This window comes from Calonectris borealis, chromosome 2, assembly GCF_964195595.1.
Source record: "Calonectris borealis chromosome 2, bCalBor7.hap1.2, whole genome shotgun sequence".
Classification (NCBI taxonomy): Eukaryota; Metazoa; Chordata; class Aves; order Procellariiformes; family Procellariidae; genus Calonectris; species Calonectris borealis.
The window spans coordinates 145330889-145347231 of NC_134313.1; the positions used below are offsets into that span (position 1 = coordinate 145330889).

Here is a 16343-nt window from a genome sequence, read left to right on the forward strand (position 1 = left end):
TCTCATCTAGGAATAAACAATCGAATTAAGCTTGTTTATATTTGAATTTATTCAAGAAAATTACTCAGAAAATGAATTGAACAGTACAAAGACTTTTTTACTTTCAAATAAAAGTGACCATGCGTGGCATTTTTCAAATAAAGGTGACCATGTGTGGCATTTTTCAGGGAAACAGTTGATGTGATCTGAGCCTACTCATACCTAAATCTGAGTGAATTTTAAGTGTCATTAGGTCATAAGTGGGATAAGCTAGTAAAAGGCAAGGACATGCTACTTTTGAAGGGAGTAGCCATACAGAAATCCATTGCCCTTTAATTTACACAGAATTACTTCACAATATTTACTGAACCGTATAATTTATCTATGCATTCTGATAATGGATGGGGGAGATAACTTTTGCTCAGAATCTTTTTGGTCAAATTGTCCTTATCAAATCACAGTCTTCTGTAAGGCATACCAGAATTCAAGCAAGTTTGTGTCAGCAAATTGTCTTTCTCTTTCAAAAACTGACTTCAAAATAACAACACCTGTTATTACCTGTTTTTCATACAAGTTCTAGTATGCAGTAGCTTCAGGCATCATGTTATAAAACAAGAAAGTAAATGCACTGTTTTGAAATCCTCTACTACTCAGCTGGTTTTTGGTGACATTCAACCCAGTCTCAGTCTAGGAAGATCCACCAGAACATCTTCCCTATTCTATCCCACAGATTTTCTTTTTTTCAGAATTTGTTGCCCTCATTTTTAGACACAAAGGTATCTTAAGAAATAAAAATATGTAAAAAATGTTTGGTTTAGAGCAACTGTTTCCCAGCTTACTGTATTTCGTCCAGCCTCACAGCCTGCAGCACTTTCAAGACAGTCCACATAATTAAGTATATGAATAAAACTTCTCATTAGTTTTGACAATGTAATTTGTTATGTTCTCTGAGCTTAACTTGAAAGCTATAAAGAGCTGTGTTAAAATCAAATGGTTTACAAATACATAGTACAAAGTACAGTACCTAGTGAAATACTTTGCAGAATTTTGTCACAATGTAAGTGCTACAAATATAAATGCGTAAAATACCCCAAATTTAAAGTATCCTCTGACCTCTTTTTTGTCTAAAGCAGCATATTCAGCTTCAATGCTTTCAGCTTCAGGATCACGTGAAAATACCATTCGAGATTCCAGGTTGAGAGCCAGCTCTTTGTGGTGTTGTTTCTCTGCACAGTCACATGGGGTATCTTTATTTTCATTTTCTGCAAACAAATCTCCACCATGTTTTACTAGAAGCTGAAAAGTAAAACGGCAAAGTAAACAGTTATTAATTACCAACTCTAATAATACCCTGAAGAAAAGACATGTCAGCTAAGAAAAGAACAAAAAAAAATATGAACAAGGAAAACAGAAAGAAGAGACAAATATAATAGCAATGCTCTTTGGGAAACAAGGATTCTCTATTGTTATTAAATAAATTACTGCTTGATTTCATACATAATTATACCTATACCCATCATAATTCCATAGAACCACAAAATCTCAGAAATATGTTACAAGGCAACACTGTACAATATGCCTCTGTTAGGTTTTAAACACTAAAATTCTGCTCTACTGATATGGTCAGTGCTCCATAGAAAATGAGGGGCCTGAGGTCATCAAGTACCTGGCAAGATGGAGCTAGATACACCTTTAAATATTCTTTATATATGGGTATAACTCCACCATACTTCCCAGCACTGGTTCACTGGTGGTGACAGACAATGGGAGAATCCTTGGGTAGGAGGGAAGATGGGGTACCAAATTCACAGATAGCATATAATACTACTGGTAGCTCTACCTTATTTTTGAGGATATGAGAAAAGTGAAGTGAAATGAAATAATTCTAATTCTAATAATTCTAATAATAAATAGTATTGTGCCATTTCATTAACCTTGTCTCTTGCCAGTAACCACCCAGAAATGCAGTCTCTAGCTAATAAACACTAATTGTGCTGCTCTCATTACCTTGCCAACCTTGCCTCCTGCTATAAACTGATCTGATATAAGCAAGGACAACAAATGTCACAGATTTTAAAGGCCAACAGTGGACCGCTTTGCTGATTTATTATGACATCTTTATAACACGTGCTAAACTTCTAACGATGGAGCACCCAGGACAATCATTCACTACTAAAATGATTCATCCTATTTCTAAATAAAACTAAAATCTATAAACATCATCTTGCCTTCAGACCATGATTGCTGTAACAACACTATCCTGTATTTTTAGCCAGGATATTTCAAAACTCAGCTTCTAATTTTCATACTTCTAAAAAGAATAAAATTTCCCCAAAATGATCTGTTCTCCACATAAACCTTTTAGATAATAACCAGTCACTTCTTTCTTTTCTCTTCAGCAGATTGTATTTCCTTCACTTGTCACTGTAAAATACAGAATGTAGTTTACAAACCTGGAATCATTCTTGTAGATTCTTTGGAAACCTTTCCCACGCTCTCCAAAATAAAAAGAAATGCAAACCCAAAAATACCATAAACCAGTGCAATAACAAGATTTAGTTGAGAAGATATTAGTGTCATTAAGTATGACACTGTATTTTATCTTCATAGCAGAGTATATGCAGAAATAAAGATAGTACTAGGATAATTATCAAGATACCCAGCCTACAGTTACCTTGTTCCATCTAAACTTCTCAACATTGCCAAAACTTTGTTAACCTGAGTTTCACATTCTGTCTGTACATTTTAAACTCTATTTAAGAAATTTAACTGAGGCAACTAACACACTTTCTGAAGAAGAAAAATAATAGATATACTTGGAAGAACACTCCGTAGACCTATGCAGCTCAAAATCTAATCCACAAGATGAGGAATACGCAAATCAAAAAGTTTTTAATAATGATGCCATATTTCTCTGGAAGCACTGTTAAAAAGGTTTGTCTCTCAAGTAATTAAAGGGAGATTAATAATTTAAATAATCCCATTAATAATTTAAACAATCACAAAAATGCCATTTAATATGCCAAAGATGCTGTGATAGAGTGGAATATATCTGCATAAAATCAAATCTATTCAGCATGAAAGTTTCTATTCAGTATTTTGAGGTAAGCACATTAACTTTGCCCAAACTGTCTTTAGCACTGGGTTCCACACAGCTGTTCTGCTCAGAGGAGAAATTTAACACATGTGAATGAAGTAGTATCAAAACTGCACATTTGACTATCAACTCTGAACAAATCAACTAGTAGGTGGTTCACCCACAAGGGACTATGTTTGGTTTTTCCTTTCCTTATGTGGGTGTGGTGGGGATAGGGGAAGATACAAGGCTGGGGCTTTCCTGAAAAGTTATGGAAAACGGAAACCATTAAAGAGGAATGCTGCTCTGAAGTGAGAGTAACCACCATAAAACCGGGCAAAAGGCACTCCTGGGGTTCTAAGTAACCTTCGGTTTACTGGAGAGAGGGAAAACGACTTGAGGATTAGGCAGGAGGATTCCGTTTTTTATGTCTTTTTGTTTTGTTAGGAATTTTAATCCTCAAATACTTCCAGGAACAAAGAGATCATTGTTAAATTCCCTCACAAAGCTCTGTTTCGGGCTTTTTCTAATGTAGTGTTCCTGTTCCTGTTGAAGGAGTTAGAAGGACTATAATGGAGGACTTAAGGTATCTCAGATACTAACTTTAGGATCCAAGGTCCTCTACCTTCTGGTGGGGCACAAAACAAAGTTTGAACTTGGGGGTGTACTCTATGTTTCTAATGTAGGAACCATGACTGGTTAGACTACATAACTGTGTCCAAACTCTGGCAAATAGCAATCCATGTGGATCAGACTGTAAATTCTTTTGCAAAGACAAACTGAAAGCAAATTAGAGTCAGAAATGGTTTAGTCAATTGAACAGTACGTATTGTCATGATAACATAACCCATTTATATAATTAAATGGGCAACTAGCAGTCTAGTAGCTGGATTCATCTAATGAATCATATCACAGACAGTGAGAAATAGAATGATAATTTGTGAAGAAACACAAACCATGAACTTTCATGATAAGTTTAAAACCAATTGATTTTACAGTCTGCAGTTAAAAGGTGCAGCCCAGATCCAGAACCACAATTTACTCTGCAGCGACTGTGATTCTTTCTGACATTATAGTCTGCCTGGATGTTACTGTGTGAGTCCATTTGCTTCATGATCTTGAAATTGAAGCTTTTGAACAACCGTATCTACCTCTAATACCACTCTATAGCCCCATTTGGGGGCATGAAGGCAGAATGATTGAGGCAGAAGACTCCTTGCTCAATTCCCTTGTAAATCTGAAGTCTAAGTTACCTGGGGATCTCAAGTGTACAGAGAGAGACAGACGACAAAGAAATAAGAGTTTCTGTGGATAATTGTTCTTTTTTTTTTTTGCAGTATATATTGATATGGGTTCAACTGTAAGCAGTTTACAAATCAGCGTAATAGACATATATTTCACACATGTGAGTAAGCAAGCCTGTAAATACCAGAAATTGAAATATGTTGGAAACTGGTTACTAAACTTTTATTCTGTTTACCATTTCTCTACCAGAAGCAACCATTCTCATGTCAAATCATTTTATGTGAGTGCTTTTCACCAACTTTGCTCAAAGAGGTTGTTAAATGCCTAAATCCTGGTATCTCCCATTTTCTGATATGACATGCACATTTGTTCTCTAATGTAGAATAATGTTTAAAAGCAAATAGATCTCCTTCCCCTTCTTGGGGAAGGCTAGACAGAATAAGTGTGACTGAAAATCCCTGTAGCCAAAATTTATCAGGCAGCTGGATCAAACAAGTGGCATTAAAAAAGAGAACAAGAGAAAAGTACACAGTCCTCTGCCATTAGTATTTTTGTTTGTTTATCAAATCTAAAAATAATTAAAAGTTGACAATCAAGATAAAAGCAGTATTAACATAGACCTAGGAGACAGCCTGATGTTTGTTTACTAATCAATCGCATCAAAAGAAGCAATATATCAACCCTATAACCATACAAATAAAGACAGATTCATTCTAGTTGACAGTAAGAGCAAGGCAGTACCTGTCTGTAATTCGGTTACCATGTACATAATTAGCTGGGTCTGAGTACAATTCAGCTAGCAAAGGCTGCACAGTGACTTGCCTCCCTCGTGAAAATTAGTAAGTGTGTAAATAATTTGCAGGGACATGTTGAAGACAAACTGCTAGCTTCGAGCTCGCGGAGCTGTAACAACATGGGCCAGAGAAGAGAGAAGGAACATGGGCAAGATTCAGGCTGTGATACTGCAGGTTAAGTATCAGCATCTAACATCAGCATCCTCTTAACTCCTCTCAGTACTGAGTAGGGGACCAGAGAGACAGAGGCTTAAGTTATAGCACAGAAAATGGCATAAGGAAGCTGAGTTTCCATTCATTAGAAGCCCAGAAAACTAGGAAGGATGATCTTTATACTAACAGAATGAAAGAAGTGTTGGCTATTGGAAATAAAAAGACACTATCTGAGCTTTTAAAGAGGGGACTAATGAAAAACCAGAAGATAAAGAAGAGCATCCAGTTCAAGATGGTGCACAGCTAAGGCTGGGGAATTGAAATGACAAATTTTAAATAAGAATTTTCAGACAATATCTGGAAACTTGACAGAATACAATCAGTGTAACAAAGTAATACCACAGAACATATTATGTGAGAATCACAGAGAAGTTCACAGTATTTGAAGGGTGGTGCTATTTAGCTTTTTTAAAAAAACTAACTCACAGATAAATAAACTAATTCTATCAACAAATGCCAGAGAATCCCAGTGGAATACAATTCTGGACTTAAACAAAAACGCTTTGGTGATCACCTGATCAAAACTGTAACAATAAAAGTGACACGCTGACCAAGAGCAGAAACGCTGCAAGGGCAGAAACCACAAAAATAAAGTGAACTTCAGTCACTGCATCTCCCAAGTACATTGAGAAAATGCTATGCTAATACATGATGCTTAAATTAAAATTTCAGACTACATAAGTGACTGAATAATAGACAAAATAGTTAGCAAACATGAGAGGAGAAGCAACTCCTGACTTTGTCCAGAGTAGTCTACCAGACCTAATTCAAAACATTACCCTCAAAGAACCACTCAGTAACAATTCCCAAAATGTACTTAGATTCACCATTCTTGCAGAAGCAGAAAAAAGACAAATAATCCAAATAAGTCTACTTTCAAAAAGTGGTATTAAATAAAAGCATGGGAAAAAATTCTAAAAACATCAGAAGAATCTGTGAAGGTAGAACAACGGGACAGAATCGTATGGGAAACAAGAAGCTGAAGTTGTCTCCTGATGAAGAATATGTAAAGAACAGTCTGGAAAAGGTAAACGTAAAATCACAATAAAGAAGGCTCTGACTGTTTTTTGAGCAGCACGCCAAGTGCATAACAACTCAGAATAAATAATTTCAAAACATCACACAGTAAATCTGTCAATGTGTTTGTGAAGTCAGTCGCTGGACAAAGTGCAAAAGCAATCTCAAATAACATAAAGCAAAAAAGTGATTAATTTTGGAGTCCAGATTCTCTGTCTCTTTATGAAGAACACAAAAGAAAGTCTGCTTGAAATTGAAGTCTCAGCATAAGAGGTTCTAGAACAACCAATAAACCAAATACTAATATAAATACCCAGCACCAGATGGTACTTATTCATGAGTCCTAATGGAACTCAAATATGAAACTTCTGAACTACTTATAATAATATGCAACTTATTGCTTAAATCTGTCACAGTACAAGATTAGAAGGTGGTAAAAGTAACACCAATACTAAAAATAGCTCCAGAGAAAATCAGGAAAGTACAGGGAAAGCGTCAGTGTTTACTGCAGAGAGAAGTCACCAGTGAAGTCCCACAGGTGCTGGGACCTGACTGTTTAAGATATGCAGAAATTATCTAGAAAAGCATGAGGTGATAAACTTTGCTGATGATACTAGTTCATGAGTGAAGTGTAGTCTCAATAAACATGAAGTTATACACAGATGAAAAATAACCTAAATTTTACATAAAATGCTGAATTCTGAATTAATTGTTACCATTCAAAATACAAATCTTGATGTTATAACAGACACGCTTATGAAAATGTTAGCTGTTTTTGAAAATGTTAGATGTCTGTTCTTGTGTTCTTTAAATTAAATTACCAGCACAATTAAATATGAGTCCTTATGACTTGGTATAGTTTAAAAATAAATTTGATGGGAGACCTTCAAAGTGACTATGATTCCCAATTACTCATTACTATCCACTGCTTTCACAAACATTAAAGTAATTTTTAATTTGTAAAAAGATAATTATATTCAAATATGTTAGCACAGATGTATGGCATCCTCTAAAAAAGCTGGACACTGTAAATTAAAGACATCAAACCTGTTCTTGAAACATGGACAGCATTTCCCAGTCTCAGCTACAGAGCACAATAAAAAGAGCTCTAATTTTCTCTCAGGCAGTTATTTCACTTCTCTTTACACATATAGGTATGCCTATGCCTATCTTTAAAGCTTCTTCTCCAGTGTTAGAGTCCTGTAATAATTTCCAATTTTTATAAGCCTACATGAGTCGTCTTTGTGCTAAGGGATATATGTCATGAAGTTAATATATATGTAATCCAGTTTTTTCATTGTTCTCTACAGAGAGTGTACGTTTTAGGCTGTTTATCATTATAATTTTTCCAATTAATGAAAAATATAATTTAAAAGTTAATTCAATATACTGTATCAGATTTTCTTCCCCGAAACAGTTTTGTGAAACACTGTGCACGTCATTTACTAACAGCAGTATATACACTTCTGATTATATATGAACTTTTACCTCGACACAGGTTTTCATCCCTGAGGCAGCAGCATAGTGCAAAGGTGTATTTTTTTTGTTATCAACAGCATCAATGGCTGCTCGTTCGTATTGTCCTTCATCCAGCTTTGCTCCCTTCCACTTCAGGATCATTTGCAGACAATCTGCTCTTCTGCAGTCATCTTCTGAGGGTCGTGTCAGGCGAGGATGAAGAGCTCCTTCCGAGATCATGATCTGAGGTCCCATACACAGTAAGTGCATAGATGTCTCATTGTGCACATTCCGTTTATTTGGGTTACCATCTCTAACAAAAAGGAAAGTTCTGCAAGGGAGGAAAAAAATAGAAGAAAAATAATTAGCACACAATTCCACTCATTTTCTTGAAGTGGGAAGGGTCTATTATGACAGCTCTCTCTTCTTCTTGCCAAGATTTTGATTAGCCATATTAGTGGTAAACATTCTTAATAGATAGTTACCACTGGACAGCTCTCCTCCATTTCTCTTAGGAGTCAAGAGCCAAGATATGGATGAATTACTGAAATATCATTAAGTATCATATATAATTACTTTATCAGTGTGTGACACAAATTTTAGTTGGCAAAGTTTATTCTACAATTCTGTGTTGTATTGTAATAAATGTTGTTAAGTCACAAGATTGATGAAATAGATACTTTCTTTTTTCTACTCTGTGTCCTGAATAGTGGTGCATTTAGTAGTTTGCAAATAGATAATGCTAGAGCAGTATCTTAAAAATTCATTCTTCTTTCCCGTATCTTTAGTCAGATGTCAAGGCAGTACTTACTATGTCTTGAAAATATATGACATACTTTTTCTGGTATGCACTGCATGCACTGAGGAAAGACTCTATTTGCTTTCTCTAGAATATATGGAAGTGCAACGTAATGCAAACCCTCATCTATGCAGATGACAGAGGCTGGCAAGAATTTAAGTCTTCTCTTTAGAGGCAGTTCAAAGTGGACAATAAACTATACAGTCAAAACCGATCAGCTTAGGAATGAAAGGGAAACAACAGACTGATTCCTGGAATCACAACTCTGATTCCTGACAGCTCCTGAGACAACGCAGCTCTCTACTGCTTCTTGCCAGCAAGGAATTATAGAAGTTACAAACCAGTTCTGAAATGGAAGAACTGAGACATATCATACAAGCCCTGTGAATCCAAACTTGCTTTAGCCTTTTGAGGTATACTAAAATAATAATTCTTTTCTTAAGGCAGAGTGAATGGTAGGAAATGGCAGAGAAGAAAGACCGTCTCTTTGTAGGACAGGGATCAGAGAGACAGCAATGGTGAAAGAACTCCATGCGAAGGTAGGAAGGACAGTTCCCAGAGAGGTAACACCAGACTAAATCAGAAGCATGGCACATACGTTCAAGAAGTCACTTGCAGAAACACTTGCACTGTTCCCATAAGCCCCTTCACACATAAAACCAGCAGAAGTCACTGTTCATCTCCTCTCCAGGCTGTTCCCTGACTCCGAACAATTTGCAAGTACGAAAAAAACAGTTATTCTGGAATCCTATTAAGTCAATACAGGGGACCTGCTTCCACCCTCCCTGCCCTCACCCCTAAGACTAATTAAAACCAGTTTCAATCACTTTCAGTTTAAAACAGGCAGCTCAGCCACCTGAAGGCAGGCACTGCCTAAGTACAAAATCAGACCATATTGCTCTTGGTGAACAGCAGAGAGTAGAACTTGCTAACCAAACTGACAAAAGAAAACATTATTTACCTCAGTTATTGCCTTATGCTATTGTTACAAGTCTAAATGCCACCTCCCCTTCCTGTTGTCCCTGAATACATCCCACCAGGCATCACACGGTATGGCTTTCTCCCTCTCAGAGTTCTCCCATGCTTTGTTCCGGACAAGGAATAACCCTGAAACTATTTTATTAATAAAGGAAGAAGCTATACAGGGTGGGCATGGAATTTTCCTTTCCGAAATTATTGAAAACAGACTGGACAAGTACTCCAGTAGAAAAAATTAGGCACAGCTGATCTGGTCCTGCGATGGAAAGATGTCTTGATGATAGCCATTTGGTCTGCTGGATATCTGTCCTTTCTTCCCTCTGAAAATCTCTGAGCAGTTTGAGTTCAAAATGAAACTTTTTACTAAAATACTGTTCTTTTAAATAAGTGGTAACAAAATATTCAGAGGAAAAGATAAAAACAAAAGTCTCCTCTATGTTGCCCTATTTTGGCAGCAAAAATGTTCCTTAGAGAAATCTCTCTTTCATTCCATGATAGCTGACATGATAGATGCATTTGTTAGGAAATATGAATATGCCAAACTTGAGATTAAAGATGTTGCCAAAAAAGCGATAGCACATTTTGTTTGCTTGGGTTTTTTTTTTTGTTTTCAGAGGAAAGGGATTTAGCAACACAGGCAAAATGCTTCACAGCCAATTACATGAAATGATAAGACTAACCAGTTTCAAACACTATCCAAAATGAATTTGCTTGTTTGAATTAGCTTTATGTAGTATGAAACTAGAGACAGAAAGAAAGCAGGGGAAGGAAGGTGGGAAAGAACAGAAAGACAGAAGGAGGGAAAGGAGAGGGAGGAGAGGAAAGAACGAAGGAAGGAAGGAAGGAAGGAAGGAATGGAAGGAGGAAAAATAACTCATTGGGGGACGAGGAGATTAATTCTATAGAGGCACTTAGATATAAGAATGCTAGATGCCTTAGATATGAGGATTTACAGGTACCCACTGCAAAACCTGGATATAGAAAATACAAGGCTAAATCTAAGTCATCTTGGTCTCTGTGAGATGTAACTTTGGAGACTCACTAAAATCTGAGTTTCTCTACTTGTGCAATAAAATCTGTTTTATGGTACACCAGTACCTTTTCTTCTCTTACCTGCCTTTCACAATTTCATTTATTATATTTTTACTTCAAGTAAAGATCACTCCCAACTTAGCCTTCAATGCATTTGTAAACTGCAGTATGAACAGAAAAATGTAAAGTTGTTCATTTTTCAATTCTGAGTCCTTAAGTCAAGAATTAATAAAGGGTTTTTAAAATTTTATTATTCCCTCCTCCCCCTACCCATGGCACTTACTATCCATATGCATCCCAAAATCCTTGCATCTTCCATAAGAAAAAAAAAAAATAGAGATCAAAGCACTGGGAAGAAAGAGGCAGTGGCTAAAGATTGTAAAAGACTTCACGCATGGCTCCTTTTTCAGTAGGTTTTAAAACTACATAACGCTGATATAGTCAGTAGGCCTAGCTATTTTTACCTGATGTCTGTAACACAAAGTTTGTAAAGGTAGTAGATATCTGCTACCTTCAAATTCGCTGCAGAATGAGTAGAGAAGGGTGATAAAGAAGGGGCCAGATCCCTTCTGCAATCACTACAGTGGACTGTGGTACGGTAGCAAAAGTACCAGTTTTTTGAATGCAGAAGCATCAGCAGGAATCCTTGAGGACACACAACTGAGGAAGTATTGAGATTAAAGGCTTCAACTGGCACAAAGCACCAAGCCCGTGGTACGAAGCTAACAGAAACAATTCAGTATTGCAAAAAGGGTGGACTTCATCTTTCACATCAAGATGTGCCTGAACTCTATTTCAAAGTTTGCACTGAGACTGTGTAACAAGCTGGATGGCTGCACTAATTAGACCTGCGTATTTTGAATGTCAGGAGAGTCCTTTGGGTATTCGTTAACCACATCTTTTCCTCCCACTTTGAGTTGCTTTATATTCAACATACCGATTCCTGCTACTTCTCTAATTCAAAGTGAAATGTTACTTTAAAATTCAATGAAGAACTGTCTGTGGTTTCTGTCTGACACTGAACCAGGGCTTGAGTTTTTTTTAACTGCGAGAAGAGCTTCATTGTCTCCTCCCAAACCAGATGAAGTTTTTCCAGCATCTTTAGCTATCTAATCATTACCTCCTAGGCTGGGTAATATTATAATGTATATTTCTGCTTTCAATATTTAGCTCTTTATCATCAGTGGAATTCCATGCGGTAGTATTTTAAAGCAAGTAAATTAACACATTTTACATCCACAAATTTATTATTTGACAGGGCCCCATTTTTACCAGTGGTATTTAGTGCGTAAGACTTTCACAGAGCAGTGCTATAGACCCCTACAATTTGGCTCACAACTTCAGAGGTATAAAAAGCTAAATTTTGCCTGGAAATGTATTGATAGAGTGAAAATATGCATTGCCTATGAGAAATACTTAACCACAAGGCAGCCAGACTTTACTTTAGTTGCAGTTTCCAGATTTTGCTCCAAGCTGTAGCTCTTTGCAGAATCCAAACTTGAGGTGACAAAAGCATGAAAAAAGTGTTGAAAAAAGTGACAAAAAAGAAAGGGCTATAACAGTCACACCTACTACTATCTGTAGTTGCAGAAAAGCAGCAAGAGACTCAAGATCACAAGGCTGTGAACTTGAATAATAAACAACTGGCACATTCCTTCATTCCGGGAAACTAACATCAACACAACCATTTCTTCAGGTTTTAATAAAATCTTTCATGTTTGGGGCTTGAAAACCACCAGATTTACAGTCTCTTTGTCTCTCTAAATAAATGCTATATATTTATAGTTATATGTATGCATACACACACATATATATGAATGCATATAAAAACATATGAAAATCTATAGAAAAATAAAGCCAAAATAAAAACTAGTGTAAAATGAAATTATAAAGGTAGTTATGACAGCTGGAGACTAAAGCAAGTCTGAATATGCTCAAAGACTTACTGATTATTGAATGTAAAGCACTTATGTGTACTATATAAACTCCACAACAAATTGCACTGTTGCTTTAAGCAAGACAAATAAGGTACTAGAAAAAGGTGCGCTGGAGCAACAAGGTAAACTAACTTGCACAGGGCTCCCTTTCACAACATCCCCTCTGGTCCTTGGGTTAGGTAGCCCAAGTAAGTCCAGCTCGCTATTAAAAAAGTTACACTTCGAACTCCAGTGCAGGTATAAACCTAAAGCTCACAGCTTTCTGAGTTAAGAGAAGTATGGGTAAGTCATGAGTTACAAAAACATACAGAAGAGCCAAGCCCTGTTACCCAGTAATTTAAAACTCATACACAATGAATTAATTCATACAGTTATTGAATCATTCAGCTTCCAACACAGTAGATCAATACTGATGCATTAAAATCTTGAATAATCATGGTTATTTCATTACCTCACAGTACTTTTTCCCCCAAAATGTACCATAACAAAACAACAACAGTGTACTAGAGCAAGCACTTGAAGAAATCTTTTTAGTCATCACTGACAGCTGAATAGAAGTATGAGCTGGTTTAAATAATTTTGTGAAAAGTAGTTACCTGATCTTGAAAGCCACATCTAATAAAAGTAATTACTGATATTTTTATTCATTATACAGTGCTAGAAAATTCTTTATTAGTACTTACAGTTTCTTCTGTTTTGTTAAGATTCTTAAGCTTCTCCTACAGCCCAGGAGTCTCCTGCATGCAGTAAAAACCTGGGCAGGAGACAGTGACTATTTCTATTCTAAGATAAAGGATCTGCTGACAGATCATTAACCATTTATCAAAGAAAAAACACAGACTATTATCCTGACTTATTCAATAGGCCCCTTGCCAAAGAACTGTTACTAACACTACCAGAATTCCTATACACACTAGTAAGTGCCAAAGTAAGGAGTGAGGTTATACCAGTGGTGATTTGGGCTAACAGCAAAGGAAGCATCTGAGAGACTGTCAATGATACCATCTCCACTGCTGATGGAAGTCTGTGAAGAGCTAATTTTTCCTTCCAAAATCTGAAGTCTTCACAGACATTTCAAGATCCCTTATGTCAAGCACTCCACTCTGGTCTCCAATTCTGTATATTTCCTAAACAGAAATGCCTCCCATTTGTTCCCATTCATATGACTCCTATCAAGTACGGTACATCTGGCAAAATGGGTTAAATCCATTTCCTGAGTACTCAAACAATTTCTGCAGATTTTCGGAGAAAACCACCAATCTGAGAACCAAGTCCATACTATGGCGCATATGAATCATGTCTTTTACTTAGAGCAAGCTAAGGTTCAAATGGAAATCTTTGACTCTGCCAACATACGCTCTTTTGGGCCTGTTTCACTTATGGACTTAATGTAATGCTCAGTATAAAAATACTGCCTAGAACGCAAGCACTGTCTTTACTCTCTCCTAAACTGGCTCTAAAAAGACTTACAATCTTCTTCACTGTATTGCTGTCATTTCACCTATGGTTTCCCCAAATAGTTTGTTTCCAAAAGACTATTAAAGTGATTAAAGGTAGGTCAGCACCTGGGCCTGAGTTCCAGTTCTGAACTGACTTATGTTAATGTAGTAGCTCATCACCTAAAGATACTTAAGAAAGGTCTTATACAAATATGCATCAATAAAGAACTTACTATTCTCTTTAGATGCAAATAGGTTGAAAAGTTTCTTTGGTTTAGTGGTTTTGTGTCAGCTAATGTGACAAAGTATGACCTTCTGTAGATAGATAGTAATTTTTGGCTTGGTACAACACAGAAAAACAAGAGGGACCATGTGCAGGAGTGGCAAAGGAATACAATTGAATTGTGGAGCACAGATCCAAAGATAATGTACGCTAAAAGTGAGGAACACAAAACTTGGTTAATCCTTATATTTGTTACACTGTGGGCCAAAAAAATCATGCTTTATATATGGTTCCTATGCCTGTTAGGAGGAACAGCAGCACCAAAACACAGAATTAAACTATTCCTGATGCAAAAAGGTATCAACAACATCCTTAAGTTATCCTTAACCAGAAAACTGTTGTATTTATTTACAAGTTACTTGAGCTTGGTCTTTCCTTGGATAGTCAGGAATACTGTTTCCATGATCCCATGCCACTTCTGGCTTTTATTTCAATCCTCTGAATGAGATTTCAAAAGAAAAAGAGCTGAGTGCCAAATTAGAAGTGGCTTCTACCGGAGCTGGCTGCTTACCAGTAGCTGTTGTGACTAAATGTCTTCTCTAATGTAAAATCTGTATGATTTTCATCTCTGTCTCCGGCCCTTTCTTCTATACATTTCTTTACAGCTAGAACCAAGTCTCGAACTTAGGTGTCATCCTTCCAGCCTTCTCTTCAAATCCCTCCTCGGAACACAGTTTTTTCCGAAAAGACTATCCACGCTGAATTCTCTTCTCAGATAACTGTGAGATTATTACTTTTAGATTTGTTTGAAACAAATGTCAGGTGAAATAAAAAGCATGAAACTACCAATGAGTGGGTTCATCTTCACCATTTAAACACATAGCTTTGTATTTCTGCGCAGGGACCATTATCTACATGGCCTAGTAGTAAATCACCTAGCAGTGTATGACATCTACTGTTGATATTATTTATATAGCAATTATGATGAAATTACACAGCAAATATTAACAGGCTTTGCATCATTTCTATTCTTTCTATTTCTTAAAAACTATGAATGTATTACAGACATTGTCTCATCTTCCTCTATCCCTCCCCTCCAGAAAAATCCTTTCAATCCGTATGTTGCTTGATCTTTAATGACACTTTTCCTTAAATGTCTCAATGAAGTAATTTTATTCCATTTAAATTGAAAAAATTTACAGATTTAAAAAATCAAATCATCCACACTCTATATTTTGACCAAAAGGAAAACTGGGTTTATATACAATGTCACTGAATATTTTAGCTGGATATTGCATTTAGCTATAAAACTTAATTAATTATTTCTGATAAATTTACTTCTGTTTATCAGAAACTGCAAGTCTGTCAGTCATTATTCCGGTAACTACTGAGCCAACAGATTTCTCTGGTAAGGAAGCCACATGTGCGTCTAACCCCAGGGTGAAGTAAAGCCATTTGACACAATGATTCAGCAGTTACCGATCAACTCAGCAGAGTCACAAACTCTACCCGGTAATAAAATTAGTTGAAATAAAGATTCAGTCATCCTGGCTGGCAAGGACCAAAGCTGTACTCCTCTACAACCCAAATGTAATTTTACTTTGCCTGTGGTAAAATGTTCACAAGGGTACTATTAAGAGGAATAGATAACACAGAGTAAGAAATCTTTAAGAGTGTACTGCATTAATATATCTCATCTCACCAGTCACTAACAAAGTAATCTTATTCTGCAGTATCTGATTTCCAAGGAAAGAAGAGTAAGATCAATGTGGGGACTAGATGATCGTTTTAGTAAGAGCGTTTAAACAGTGTCTAAACATGTGCAGGGAAGAGCACTGAAACCTAAGGTTCCCACTTTTCTAAACGGTGCAGAAAAACTTAGTAGCATGAAGAAGCAGTAACTCAACACACTCAACGGTGGCCCCTGTAACTGGAGAGAGCAAGGCTGTGTTGTGACCAATGAACTCCATAGGCATCACGTATATTCAACCTATTAAGGTTAAAATAATCAGAAATTAGCTAAAAAAAGGTCCATTTTAAGAACTGAAAACATAGCAGGTGACTGGCATTTGAGCTTTGCTTGTAGGTCAGACTACTATTAAGATAAAGCCTACCCCCTGTTTTGTATTTTGTGAGGAAGTCACGAGGAGCAC

At 36.5% G+C, this 16343-nt stretch overlaps 1 protein-coding gene across 7 annotated transcripts in view; it reads right to left on the bottom strand.

Annotated features, from left to right (window-relative positions):
- ANKIB1 (ankyrin repeat and IBR domain containing 1) overlaps positions 1 to 16343 on the bottom strand; it is a 94435-nt gene that overhangs the window by 37084 nt on the left and 41008 nt on the right. For 6 of the 7 annotated variants that reach the window (XM_075143780.1, XM_075143778.1, XM_075143776.1 and 3 more), the window contains exons 3-4: positions 7813 to 8113; positions 1093 to 1275 (exon numbers count right to left, since the gene is read on the bottom strand). In XM_075143780.1, coding sequence (XP_074999881.1) covers positions 1093 to 1275; positions 7813 to 8113 — 484 coding nt within the window. Of the gene's footprint in view, positions 1 to 1092; positions 1276 to 7812; positions 8114 to 12660; positions 12731 to 16343 lie in introns of all 7 variants that reach the window. The other variant, XM_075143783.1, reaches the window with a different exon arrangement.